The sequence below is a fragment of the Miniopterus natalensis genome, chromosome 1, assembly GCF_054644295.1.
Source record: "Miniopterus natalensis isolate mMinNat1 chromosome 1, mMinNat1.hap1, whole genome shotgun sequence".
Lineage (NCBI taxonomy): Eukaryota > Metazoa > Chordata > Mammalia > Chiroptera > Miniopteridae > Miniopterus > Miniopterus natalensis.
The window spans coordinates 134,975,636-134,991,235 of NC_142081.1; the positions used below are offsets into that span (position 1 = coordinate 134,975,636).

Sequence of the window (15,600 nt, forward strand, 5' to 3'; positions counted from 1 at the left end):
CGCTATGAGCTTACTGTGCAGAACTGACCACTGACAGTATGTTACTGGTTCATCTGATGTAGAGCCAAAAGGAAAACGCAACCCAAAGGTTTTGGGAAATGTTTCCACAAAGAACCAATTTTAAGATCTTATGTGATTTTTTATAATTTCAGATTTCAGAGAATTCATGATAAGCACACTCTCGAAATACCTAATTACTAAATCCATTCCTTTCAGAAACTAAAAAAACTAACTCTATTAAATTTGAAACCTATCATCTTAAATGATGTTCCGTTGCAAAAAGGAAGACTTTTTAAATCAAGATGCTAGAAATATCAAAAACAAATAAGGTAGGAGAAGACGGAAACTTTACACGAAAGCAGTCTTTACATAATAAAAAAATTATACTTCTCACAATGCCCCTGGATATAAAATTACATACTAAAAAGATTCAAATATAACTTAAAAGGGAAGTCAAAATTATAAGAACTAGGTAAAAATATAAAGACAATTAACTTTCTATCTTTCCTATGATTTCTTTCAAGTGCCACAAAAACCCACTATAGTCAACAAATCAACAAAGACACTAGGCCCAGGTGTGTCTAGCACCTGAAACCTTGTCACCTGCAAACCCTCCTGAAGCATCGCTCTGGGCTCTGACATCATCCAACCTGAGTATGGTATGTCCCTGAGAAGACAGTCTGTTCCTTCCAATCTGTCAAGACGGCATCAACATTATCCTTCACTGAAACATTTTTTACTAATATTTATTAAAGAAAACTTAGAAATATCATTGTGTGTATATTAAAGGGGTTTTACTTGTTTTGTTTGAATTTTTCAGATTCAAGGTAATCTACACAGAAAAAGTAGGCTCTCTTTAAAAGTGAGTTTTCTCCTACTAAAGAAACACAGAGGAAAGCATCCACCCCACCAATGTAGGTCCTTAATGTTAATAAGTAAAAGTGAAATGTTACTAAACTTCTGAAAATGAGTTTCTAAAAGTTGTATTTAAATAATGTTCAAAAAGTTAGGTCAGCTTCTCCAAATTTATCAAATGAAACATACTTACAATCTCATCTCCTGGCAACCAGTATCCTTCTTGTTCAATACCAGCTTTTGAACCTTTGCAGCCCACAGTGAGAGTTTCCACAATAAGACCATCTTTCACAGCCAAGCTCAGCTGACGGGTGGTCTCTTTTGGATGCATACCGTGGACTCGAGACATGTACCTGAACACAGAGAAAAAACAAACTTAAAAATCTTTTAGTACTAAAACATAAAAATGAGTAACAATAAGAAAATAGAGGTGATTTATTTCTCTTTTATTATGACTTGTACTTATGACCGCACCGATGAAAGGAAGGACAGAAGGAGTTCTGAATACTTAACTCTTTCAGTTATCAGGGTATTTTAAACCTTACTCCTATTTTGTATAGTTAGAGGAATATCTGTTCAAAACAGTACCAAACCAGCAAACATAAATCACTTAACAGATTTTAGTCATACATCCCATTTAGTTTAAGTGTTGAGCAATTACCACTAACTTCCACTCTGCAGCCATTAGAGTTTTATAATCTCCAGCCATAGAATTTTAGAATATAAAATGCTTTTACTCAAAACTTAGGAAATGACAACAAAGAAAACATAAATATTACATGAGTAGTTCTCAGCATATTAAGAAAAAAACAATGCATGCTGTGATTAATAAAGTAAAAACTGATTTTCAATAAAGTATACTGCGGACTGGATCACTAACGCATACAAGCTCTCTCTGATTTACAGTTACATGGCATTTTTTAAAACATAAAAAAACGTAATATTTCAAACACTTCCTGGACCAGAGAAAATAATATTGGAGATTCCTCATGTAAACATTTTGACATATTTGCTTCATATCTTTTTTACTTTTAAGGAAATAAAATGTTACAGGTAATGGTGAAATTTATACAATTTTCCATTCCCCTCCAAACTAAACCCTCTACCAGTAAACTACTAGACATAAAAGAGTCTGCTGGATATCCAGAAACAACATGTCATGGCACAAATCAGGCCAGCCTTAGACTCGTCGGAGAAATACTCCATGCTGGGAGACTGGGAGCCAATGCCTACAGTCCTCGTGGAAATTAAGTAGGACAAGAATCTGTGTCAATTTGCCTGTCATTTAAGTATCAGCATTCAAAATAATCACTGAAGAACCTTGTAAACTCAGAGGACAAATTTCAACAACAAAAAAGTAGTAAACCCCATCCAATGGACTGATGATAAACTATCTGTGTTTATGGTTTGTAGAAGATAATAAAGTATCTGGTTTCTCTGCAAATGCAGTTAATTGAAGGGCTAAGAAGAAAGAGACAAGGGATTACGGTGAACCTAGCACTGGCCCTGACGATCAGACTCGCGGTAATAACAGATGGAGCAGAAGAGAATGAAGGTGAAGACAGTCCACATACACTGTCACAGTCTAAAGTGATAAATCACATATATATTTTGATATATAAAGAACACCACCAACAAAAATAACTGAAGTTTTGAACATGGGGAAGGAGGCTAAGCCAAAGTGAAAATGTACTAATATCCTCCCTGTTCGCTATAGGGAGCCAGTAGACATTATCTTAGGAATTGAGTATACTATTTAAACTTATAAAGGCAGCCCTTAAAAAAAAATTCAAGCCTTCCAAATTATCTGAAGAAACCCATAAAAACACATTATGTAGTAAAATAAAAACAAGAAAAGAAACAATAAAAACAAGTAGCATGTTAAATATAAGAGGACCCAAACCAAGTAAATTTGTCTTTAATAAATACAAATTAGCTAAACGCAGCAATTAAAAAGACAGATTGACTCACAAAACAAAAATTGTGCTGTCTACAAGAGGCACACTTAGAGTGACAGAAATAATGAAAGAGAACGGGCAAAGGCATATCGTAAGAACACAACCCAAGGGAAGCAGGCCTCAACACTGCAACTGGGCAAAAATTATTTTTTAAAAAGGCAAACAGAGCACAGGCAGTTTTAAAGCAAAAACTATAATAATGAAGAGAATATTGACAGTAATACAGGACTGTAATACTTTAATTCACTTCTCTCAGTCCACAAAAACATCAAATGAACAAAATTAAGAATGGATACAGAAGACCTTTAATTAATTAATTACATTTATTAATTAATAAAACAGATCTAGCTGAATTTACTTTAAAACCAAAAAATGCCTTTAATAAATCCAAGAAACAGTCATTAAAACTGAGCATAAAATCAGTCACAAAACAACCTTAATAGAATTCAAAAGTAAGTCATTTGCTAGTCACCATGAAATTAAACCAGATATTATTAACAAAACAAGAAAACTCTCATAAACCATTGAATCAAAACAATTTTCTAAAAATTACAAAAGCTAAAACAGTGCTAGTGAAAGAGGAAAAATTATGGAGCTAACAATATTAATCCAAGAGGTCCTTCTTAGGGAAAATTAAGAGATATCTTAGCTAATCTAATCAATAGTGAAGAAGAAAAGCACAAAAACATACAAACTAAAAAATGTCTACAGACGCCCGGGGTGGGGGATCAATGGGGCAAAAAAAGGGGGATATCTGTAATACTTTCAACAATAAGATAAATTTTTTAAAATGTCTACAGAGACAAAGCCATATGTAAAAAGGAAATTAAAATACTAGTCATAAGCAACTACTATGTTCATTTCCGTACAAAAATATAACACTATTGGTTTTCTAGGAAAATATAAATGACCAAAACTTGCCCAGAGGAAAAAAAAGAATACTTAAAAAGGACAATTTCCAAAGAAATAGAGGATGTTGACAAAGAGCTTCTCCAGAAAAACACAAGGTAGGAACATATTCACAAGGTAATTCTATCAAACTTTTAATGACCAGACAACTCCAATGTGATTCAAACTCTTCTAATACATAGTAAAGAAGGAAAGCAAGGGATCTAGCATAAAAGTGGTAACAAAACCCCACAAAAAAAAAGGCACTGAAAAAGAAAACTAGTGTCCCATAGGAATATGGGTATAAAAATACTAAGTAAAATATTTAAATATACAATCCAATGTTAAATACATTCAAATATCAAAAGAATATACCACAACCAAGTGTTCAGTTTCAGGATTCCTAGGAATACTTAGTATTTAAAAATCTAGAAATATAACTCATCTAATTAATACATCAAAAGTGAGAAATCATGACGATTTCTATACACATTGAGAAGGTATTTCATAAAACTCAACATCCAGCCCATAAACAGCATTCCTTACCCCAATCAAAACATTCAAAAATGTCTTTAACACTCTGCCAAAGATAACCAACGTGGGTGAAACAGATAAAGAAATGGGGTGTAAGATTTGTTAAGAAGTTAAAATTACCATTATTTGCAGATCACATACAGAGAAAAACCAAGAAAATCAGCTAATGTGCTATTTTAAATAATCAAATAATTTAATCAATTATTTGCTTGGGTAAAAACTAATATACTAAAATTAACAGCATTCATCTATACAAACCAAAAAAAAGTTAGGAGGTTTAAAATAACAAAAGACCCCAATCGTTTATAGAAGCAATTAAGAAAAATAAGTATCAAGTAAAAAATAGAATAAGATCCGTATGAAGAAAAATCTGAAATTCTACTGACACAAAGAAGATAAACAAATGGAAAGACATACCTGTATCTGGATGAAAGACAACAAAATCCAAATTGCCTGTAAGATAATTTAAATAAAGACCACCACAAAATAGACAAGTTGATTCTAAAGTTCTATAAAGAATGCAACAAGAACTTCCCAAGACAATTCTTTAAGAGTAATGTCATATTTGAAAACATTATAATACCAAAGTAATTAAAATACTGTGGGAATAGTGCATGGAGAGCAGACCAATGGGAAAAAACATAAAGTTCACAAAGAGACCCAAATACAAATTTGGATTATAATTAAGGTGGCATTTCAAATTGGAGGTGAAAGACTAATCAACTTGTGGGCATTGGGATATCGAGCACATGAACTTGGAAAAAAAACAGAGATGGAGCCCTACCCTAGTCTGTACCCACAAATAAATACTGGACAGATCAGATTTAAATATTAAACACAAAACCCACATAATTATTAGAAGGAAAAGACTGAACAGTAATCATGCTGTGAGAAAATCTTTCCAAGTTAAAACAGAAGCCAAAGCGATGTAAGAAAAGAACAAAAAATTTACACAAAATCAGCAATTTCCACATAACAAAAAAACACACACAATAAGCAAAATTAAAATACAAATAAGCTGGGAAATATACTTTTAACACATATAACAAAAGATCTAACTTGAATCCTATATATTCCTAACATATAAACAACTTCTAATTAATAATAAAAACCACAAAATAACATTTTGTATCTGTCAGATTCATAAAGACAAAAAGTCTGACACACTGCACTGGTAGGTTGGGCTTGACTGGAACTACATCACTGGTGAGATGTAAATTAGTACTATTCCTGTGAAGATCAATGTGGTATCACAATTCCACTTCCAGATATTTATCCTACAGATATACTTAAGATACGTGTGAAATAATAGACGAGGTAGTAAATTCATTTTAACATTTGTTGCCAGCATAAAAAGATTAGAAACAATCTAAACATACATCTTAGGGGACTATTTATAATATAACCATACCAAGGATTTATATATAATCATTAAAGAAATGAAGCAGTATTTTTCCAAAGAAGACACACAGATAGATGGCCAATAGGTAACATGAAAAGATTTTCAACCTCAATAATCATCAGGGAAATGCAAATCAAAACCACAATAGCCCAGCTGGGCATGGCTCAGCGGCTGAGCGTCAACCTAGGATCCAGGCGATCAAGGTTCGATTCCTGGTCAGGCACATGCCTGGGTTGCAGGCCCGATCCCCAGTCTGGCCGATCAATGACTCTCTCATCATTGATGTTTCTATCTCTCTCCCTCTCCGTTCCTCTCTCTGAAATCAATAAAGATATATTTTTTTAAAAAAACAAAACAATAAGTTATCACCTCATACCTGTTCAAACATTATCATCAAAAAGGACACAAGTCTTGGCAAGGATGTGGAGAAAAGGGAACCCTTGTGCACTGTTAATGGGAACGTAAACTCATGCAGCCATTATGGAAAACAATGTGGAGGTTCCTCAAAAAATTAAAAATAGGACTACCATATGATCCAGCAATTCCACTTCCAGGTATTTATCTGAAAAAACCAGAAACACTAATTTGAAAAGATACATGCACCCCATGTTCAGTGGCATTATTTGTAATAGCCAAGATAAGGAAACAACGTAAGTGTCCACTGGGTGATAAATGGATAAAGAAAATGTGGTGTGTCCATAAAAATGAAGGAAATCTTGCCATTTGCAACAACGTGGATGACCTAGAGGGAATTATAATAAGTGAAATAAGTCAGACAGAGAAAGACAAATACCCTAGGTTCTCACTTATACATATGTGGAACTTTGAGGAAAGGAAGGAGAAAGTGGGGAAAGAAAGCAAGAAGGGGAGGAATAAAGAAACTGAAGCTCAAAAACATGATGGTTAGAGCATCAGTCCACGTAAGGAAGGGTCTTGGGTTCAATTCCTGGTCAAGAGCAGGTACCTGGGTTTCGGATTCACTCCCCACCCCAGGGGTGCATGCAGGAGGCAACCAATAGATGTGTCTCACATTAATATTTCTCTCTCTCTCCATCTCCTCCTCCTCCCTCCCCCTCCCTTCTACTCTCTCTGAAAATGCAATGGAAAAAATATTCTCTGGTGATCATTAACAACAACAACAAAAACAGAATAGATTGGTGGTTGCCAGAGGTACAGAGGGTAGAATAGTAAAACGAATGAAGAGTGTCAAAAGGTACAAACTTTCTGGATAAAATAAAGTCAGTCATGGGGATGTAATGTACAGTGTGGTGACTATAGCTAATAATAACCACATTGTATAATTCAAAGTTGTTAAGAGAGTATACCTTAAAATTCCTTATCACAAAAGCTATGTATGGTGATGGATGTTAGACTTATTGTGGTGATCATTTTGCAATATGTACAAATACTGAATCATCATGTTGTGCACCTGAAACTAATATAAGGTTATTTGTCAATTATACCTCAATTAAAAAAAAGAAAATTAGTGAAAAATATCATTGTATAAAATGGTACAATTTATGGAAAGCATTATATAATTATCTCTGCATATGCACAAGAGTTATATTCCAGAAACTGTAAAAAGGTTACCCCCAAGGGGAACTTAGATCAGCAGATGAGTAGGAAGAAAACATTGTTTCACAGTATGCCTTTAAGGATTTTGTTTGCACACCTATTAGCTAAAGATTATTTTTACTTTTAAAAAGTAGCTACCTGGGGTGGAGGGTAGGGGCAGGGTTGAAGGGGTCAGTGGGTAAAAAAAGGGGACATCTGTAATACTTCAACAATAAAGATAAATTTAAAAAAAACAAAGTGGCTCCAGCAATGTATGGAAGTGCCTTTCTCCCACATAAGCTTGCCAATCTGGGTAATTCCCCTCCTTTTCAAACTCACCTTGGCTCTTCTTGGTCTTTTACTCATCCATAATTATTTTAGCATCAGTTTTCCAAGATCTATGAAAAACACTTGAAATTTTGATTAACATGCGAATAAATATCACTTAAGTCTTTTCACTGATGAACTTGGTATATTTGTTCATTTATCTGTATCTTCTATGACCTTAATGAAGTTTTATAACTTTTTCTCCATAAAAAGTTATATCTTTTGGGATTTTCTAGATAGTGCATATTTTTTATTCCTTTGAAAAGGAGATTTTATTTTATATAATATTTTCTGTTTGGTGGTTGCTGGTATATATTCAGAAACCTTGCTAAACTCTTATATTAGTTTTAAGTTTATCTAAATTAAGTCTATCGTCTGTTTAAGTGAGTCTATTAAATTTGTCCTTTTTAATTGTTATTTTTCTTTTTTTTAATCCTGGCCCAAGGATATGTTTAATTGGGGGAGGGGGAGAAGAAACATCGATGTGAGAGAGAAACATCAATCACTTGCCTCCTGTACATGCCCTGACAGGATATCAAACCAGCAGCGTAGGTGTGTGTCCTGACCAGGAATCAAACCGCAACCTGCTGGTGTCCAGGACGACACTCCAACTAACAGAGCCACCCCCAGGGCTAAACTTGTCCTTTCTTATTGCACTGAGGCAGCTTCCCAGTGCAATGTACACCCTTAGGTGGTAATACTGTGTAGCCTCATTTCAGATTTGGAAGCGATTCTTGTAACAGTTCAACCATTAAACATGACACTTGCCAAAGGTTATTGGTACATACATTTTATCAGTAAACTGATAAATATAAGGGATTTTGTTTTCTGAAATGAAAAGTCTGAGTTTAGGAAAATTAGAATAAAGAGTAAATGCATTGCCCACAGACAATAGGGTGGTGAAGACCTGGGGCAGGGCAGGAACCCAGTGGAGGGGGTTGAGGGGAAAAAGAGGGAACATCTGTAATACTCTCAACAATAAAGTTTTTTTAAAAAAAGAGTAAGTGATCTAACATGCATTAAAAAGTGTCACCTAAAGGCTAAGAACATGTATACATTATTTAAAATAGTTGTTACATTTGCATTGAATTTTTTTCAAATACATACTATTTACTTCCCTTTAAGGGCTTCTAATCATAGGACCTATTTGCTGCCTACCTGCAGTTGCAGCCAGGAGAGGTGCCACCAGTGGGAGCAAATGACAAATTATATTAGACAGTGGCTCGCACAGTATTGGTACTCAATAAATGCTTGAATTTATTCATGAGCATCAAAAATTTCAATGCGATCTTGTAAAAGCTTTTATTTTAAATGAATTCTAGACTTTCAGAAGAGTTGCAAAAATAGTCAAGTTCCCATATACCCTTTATCCAGCTTCTCCTAATGTTAACCTTTTACATAAAATAGTACAATTATCAAAATTTCTTAATTTCTTTTTTTAACTTATTTTTTGTGATATAATTGACACATAACATTATACTAGTTTCAGGTGTACACAGCATGATTCAATATTTGTATATATTGCAAAATGATCACCACAGTCAGTCTAGTTAACATCCAAACATTCCTTAATTTATTAATTAACTCTGGTACACTGGCATACCTTGAAGATCTTGCATGTTCGGTTCCAGACTAAAAAAATCAAACAAAAGAACAATACAAAAGATCAGAATATCTAGAAATAGGTCCAAATACACAAGTATCTAAATGCAGAAGGTATGCATTACAAAAGAAGGGAAACCGTTAAGTGTGGGCAGCTCCAGGGCAGGTGATAACATGGTGCATGTCAGGAAGCTTGGGGGCCATGGCTAGGATGCCATGGTAAGTAAGGGCTGACTGACCTCTGGGTGCCCTCCCGCCTCATTGGTCTGCTTAGGTCTGGGAGCCCAGCCAGTCCCAGGGAGGTTCCCAACTTCGCAAGAATTTTGTAAATGGGGAGGCCAGGAAAGAGTATGAAGTATATACAGAAACTTTCTTGAGAAAAAAAAAAAGGAAGAAGAAAATATATACAATATTTAGCAAGTGATACTGAAATAACCAAATGGCAATCTGTATAAAAATAATTTATATCTACATTATTTAAATTTTGAATGACTTAAATATTTAAATGTAATAGAAAATAAGAATTAGAACAAAGCATCAGCTTTGGGGGGCAAATTATAAATTATAACAATGGAAGAAACACAGTAAAAGATAGATTTAAACAAAAAATTAACATTACAAATTATAAGAGTAAGAAAACTAAAACAGGGAACAGTGAATTAGCAAAAGGACATATCAAGAATGACAAAAGGTTAAAAACATACCTATCCACACAGCTGATATGCCAGTGGTTTCTTTTTTATGTGCGTGGTCTATGCAATACATCCAAACCTTATATGAGCAATGTAACATGTTTGGTTTCATACTTATTGTGACAGAAATCACTAATAAAGTGTCAACAAACACAAGCTCATAAAGTAATGTCTAAACTTGAGGAATTCCTGTTTTTTCCCTACTCTTCTATTCTTTTAGAAAATATATTGATTCTCACCTATTTTTCTTAAAAAGTGGAATTGAGCCAGCATGCTATAGATGTTAATGAGGAGTAATGTCCTCTTACTGAGCACTGCAGGCTAAGTATATCCTTAATTCTGAAGGATTGAGTGATTTATGTGATAAACATTGAACACAACGAAAGATCCCAATCCATTATTCCTTTTCTTAGATCATCAAGTACTCAGGCAGGTTTACTTCAAGTGAAAATACTCTTCATGCTAATAAATCAGATTAAGGTCACTCCAGGTTTCTCATTTTTTTTACAGGCTGTTTGTCCATCATAGGGTCTTATCTTCTTCAAACAAAGAGGCAAAAACAACAATCTGGATTTGAGATGCATTTACAGTGGCCATCTAATCTATTTTAATTTCACTTAGGATAAATCATGAATAGTATGTAAATATCTAATACGGATATGTTATATTCAATGTCTCTGAACTTTTCAGTAACTTTTTAATTTTCTCCCATTCCATCCAGTTCCTTTCCTGTAATTCTCCTCCCCGTGTTTCCCCCAGGACACCACTTTCCAACTGCTGCGCACTGAAGTGTATCCAGGCAACAGCTTGCAAAACCCTAATTTGTTTCATTTCCCCTGAGATAACTCAGCATGTTCCAAGACAAAAAGTATATAGCTAATGGTAACAGCCACTGCAGGTTTAACATTTTACCAAAGTAAGAAATCTCTTGAGCCATAATTTCCTAAAAGTAATTACCTATCATTAACCCTTCTAATGATTCATTCTCAGAATTGTGTGTCACCATTGTTTGACATGAGTATTCTGGGAGGTGAGCACACCCAGACACTGTTAAATATGATCATATCCGGGCACAAGAAACTACCACAAAATGTACTGATATGTTTTCTACTAACTAGAAAACATAATGAACACCTGTACTGTCCTCTTGTCCCTACAAGCAGCTTCACACTATAATGGAGTCCAGAGGCCTTCATCGCGATGGAAATACAACAAACTTAAGTGTGTGCTGAATGATTTGGATAAGATTAGTACTGCCCCATAATTTCAGAGCACATTGCAAGTTTCATGTTTCAATTTCCTTTGCAATTGGATAAAAAGAGCACAAGCAATGGCAGAGTAGCATTTTGACATACTTTTTTTTTAATATAACAGTAACATTTTAATTAAAACTGCCTGAGATCTTAGCCTAACTACTTAGACACAGAAGTAGACGCTGCCATCTGACATGAGCTTTGTAACAAATATAAAATGGTTAATTTTATTAAAATCCTAGGAATCAATTTCTTTCTGGTTTCAGAACTATTAGAAATAGCTATGGTTCAACTTAGCAACTGATTCCTTTATGGTCATTATTATAAGAATAAGGTTCCCCATTTACCTAAGTAAATGGTTCTTGCACTGGCTGCTATTTTTGCCTCTTTATTTTCTAGTATTAGCTACTAGAAAACAGAAAGCCAGATCTGTAATATCCTTAAGCAAGTTGTGGGGCCTCACAGAACTTTTTCTATTAGTTTTATTCCTGACTCAATTTTATGTCCTAAACTTCTCTCTCTTTTCCCCTCCTCCTCACCCCTTCTAATATATATTACCTCACTATGTATATATGCATTTGATAAGCTTATACAAATACAAGGGACACATACACACAATTAAAAACCACCCACCTTCCACCCTTTTTTCCTGAATTGTCTGTTTTACATGTTGTACCAGTATAACTACTAGTAGTGCCCTTTCACTCTTACCCCAGTTGTAGGTATTCTACTTTTAGGTATTTATCTGAATATACATCACCTACGTCTGTACATGAAAGCACTGTGCAGCTTTTGTAATAATAGTCCCCAAATGGAAACATTTCAAATGTCCCTCAGCAGATAAATGAATTTTAAGAATTGTGGTATAGCCCGGCCGGGCGTGGCTCAGCAGTTGAGCATCAACCTAAGATTCAGGCAATCGGGGTTCAAGTCCTGGTCAGGGGACATGCCCGGGTTGCGGGCTCGATCCCCAGTCGGGGGAGTGCAGGAGGCAGCCGATCAATGACTCTCTCATTGACGTTTCTATCTCTCTCTCTCCCTCTCCTTTCCTCTCTCTGAAATCAAGAAATATATATTAAAAATAAAAAATAAAAAAAGAACTGTGGTATATCCATATAATGCAATACTACCTAGCAATGAAAAATAAACTACCAATATATGCAGCAAATGAATCTTAAAACATGTTGACCAAGAAAAGCTAATCATGAAAAAGAACATACTATATAATTCCACTTATATAAAATTCTAGAACACACAGAGCTAATCACTGTGACAGAAAGCAAATTAGTGATTTCCTGGGGCTAGGGGAAATCATAACAGACTGAGAATAAAGGACAGGGGAAACCAAATCTTTGTTCACTGCTAACGAACATGTAGAGTGAGATGTCCTCTCTTCAGAGCAAGTCAAATTAAGTGTATAAAATATTCTATAACCAATGAGGAATCTGTTCCTGGATATACACACTACTGAATTCCTCATATAGGTCAAAAAGGAAACTATTATTATGGTAGTAAAGAACTGGAGCAATGCACGGTTATTTGTGGTAGAGATAAACTGAAGACAACCTGAATACCCACTGTAGGAAGTAATTCAAAGCATAGGGAAAGGCTATAATGCAAGAAGATTATTAAACACAGTGGGGGGAAAAATGGAAACACACAAATTATCCAAGAATATAACAATGGTAGTAATGGTGATTAAAAAAAGAGGGTAATAGGGTTGTAATAAAAGCTAAACAAGGTGATAAATGTAAAGTGCTTAGCCCAATGCCCTTCACTTAATATGTTCTAAGTAAATCATTCCTGCACTGATTATCATTAATTCCTCTAAGCTTTTACCTCATTATTGGTATTACTAGATATCTGTATAATAAGAACACAGAGGTATTATAGGAATTCAATAACAATGGTGTGGAGAGGGACTAGGGAGGGCGGTGGGACAGGGTGGAATGGGTCATTGGGGAGAAAAATGGACACGTGTAATATTTTGGAAAAAAAATTTAATTAAAAAAAAGGGGGAAAAAAGAATTCAATAGATGACATATGGACAACATGAAAGCACAGTGGAAAAAGCAAGGCCTTTGAAGTTACACAGATCTCAGTTCAAACACCAGCTCAACAACTTACTAGCTGCAAGACCCTGGACAAGTTACTTAACCTGTCTGCATTCCAATATGCATTTTTATAAAGTAAAATCCATAGTAGTATCAGCACGTGTGGCTGTTTTGAAGGTATAAAGATAATGTAACATAAACATTATAATAAATGTTTATCTTGCATCTCATTCCTCTTCTCTCCCAAAGTATATTAATGAACAGTATCAACAGGTGGACTACCATGCAGCCATTCATTACCAATGATAATTTATGGTGACCATATAACAGCATGGTAAAAGGCTAAATAACGCAAGAAAAAAACAAACAGCATGAAAAATGACCAGAAATAAATTAAAATGGGTCCTACTTGGGTTTGAGTAGAGAAATTAAAAGTGATTATCTTTCTGCTTTCTATTTTTCAAGTATCCTGCAATATGGTTATGTTACTTTTAGATATAAAGAAAAAAATTTTTAATCATAATGCTCTGCTACTAGATGCTTTATATATGCAAGGAACGTTCAACATATACAAATCAATAAATGTGATGCACCACATTAATAAAATGAGACATAAAAATCATGATCAATCTCAATAGATGAAAAAAAGCATTTGACAAGATTCAACACCCTTTCATGATAAAAACTCAATAAATTGGGCGTAGAAGGAAACTACCTCACCATAATATAAGCCATATATGACAAACCCAACAACATACTCAAAGACAAAACTTTTCCTCTAAGCTCAGAAAAAAGGCAACTTTCACCACTTCTTTTAAACACAATATTAGAAGTTCTAGCTAGAGCAATTAGGCAAGAAAGATATAAAAGGCATCCAAATTGGAGAGGAAGAAGTAAAATTGTCTCTGCAATGATATTATATGTAGAAGATTCTAAAGACTTCACAAAAAAGCTGTTGTAACTAATAAATGAATTCAGCAAAGCACTATGATACAAAGTCAATATACAAAAATCAGTTCCATTTTTATCAACAATCTGAAAAGCAAATTATGAAAATAATTTCATTTACAATAGCATCAAAAAGTTTAAAATACTTAGGAATTAATCAACAATGTGAAAATGTGTACAATCAAAGCTATAAAACACTGCTAGAAGAAATTAAAGACATAAATAAATGGAAACACATCACATGTTCATGGATTAGAAAAATTAATATTGTTAAAATGTCAATTATTACCCAAAGCAATCTACAGATTCAATACAATCCCCATCAAAATCCCAGTGACATTTGTTTCAGACATAGGAAAACCCAACTTAAAATTCATATGTAAATCTAAAGAGATCCTAACATTGTTTTCAAAACAATCTTGAAAAAACAAAACAAAACAAAAAAACTGGAGGATTCCCACTTCCCAATTTCAAAACTTACTTTAAAGCCACAGTAATCAAAACTAGGTAGTATTGGCATTAAGACAAACATAGAGCAATGGAATAAAGAGCCCAGAAATAAACCCTCACATATACATACATTCAAATTATTTTTTACAAGGGTGCCAAGACCATTCAATAGGGAACAGTCTTTTCAACAAATGGTGCTGGGAAAACCTGGATATATTCAAGCAATGGAACAGAATTGGACCCTTACCTAACACCATATACAAAAACTAACACAAAATGGATCAAAGACCTAAATGTAAAACCTAAAACTCTTAGAAGAAAACAGGACTAAAGCTTCACAACACTGGACTTGGTAATGATTTCTTAGATATGACACCAAAGGCACAGGCAAAAGAAAAATAAACAAATTGGACTTTGGAAATTAAAAAATTTTGCACAAGAGACATGCTGCCACATAATAAAAAGTCAGCCTCTAAGTGGGAGAAAATATTTGCAATCATATATTTGATAAGGGATTAACATCACCATATAGAGAACTCCCAAAACCCAACAATGAACAACCCAATTGTGCGAAGGACTTGTATAGACATTTCTCCTAAGAAGATACACAAAAGGCAAAAGAGCACATGAAAATATGTTCCGCATCACTAATTATTAGGGAAATGAAAATCAAAACTACAATGAGATACCACCTCTCACCCATTAGGATGGCTGCTATCAAAATAACAGAAAACAAGCGTTGATGAGGATAATCAGAAACTGAAACCTTTGGCCACTGCTAGTGAAAAGGTAAAACGGTAGAGACAGTGTGGAAAACAGTATGGTGGTTCCTCAACAAATTAAAAATAGAACTGCCATATGATCCAGCAATTCCACTTCTGGGGATAGAGCCAAAAGGACTGAAAGCAGGGTCTCAAAGAGAGATACTTGTACACCCCATGTTCATAGCAGCATTATCCATAATAGCTAAAACTGGGAAGCAACCCAAGTGCCCACTGACAGATAAATGGATAAGCAAAATGTGGTGTATACATGCAAAACAAAGAAAATTCTGGAATATGCCACGATACGGATGAATCTTGA

At 34.4% G+C, this 15,600-nt stretch overlaps 1 protein-coding gene across 11 annotated transcripts in view; it reads right to left on the reverse strand.

The window, feature by feature from the left end:
* The window catches only part of ZMYND11 (zinc finger MYND-type containing 11), a 121,389-nt gene that overhangs the window by 45,598 nt on the left and 60,191 nt on the right, over positions 1-15,600 (reverse strand). For all 11 annotated transcript variants that reach the window (XM_087826062.1, XM_087826094.1, XM_087826093.1 and 8 more), the window contains one exon: positions 1,049-1,208. In XM_087826062.1, coding sequence (XP_087682188.1) covers positions 1,049-1,208 — 160 coding nt within the window. The remainder of the gene's footprint in view (positions 1-1,048; positions 1,209-15,600) is intronic.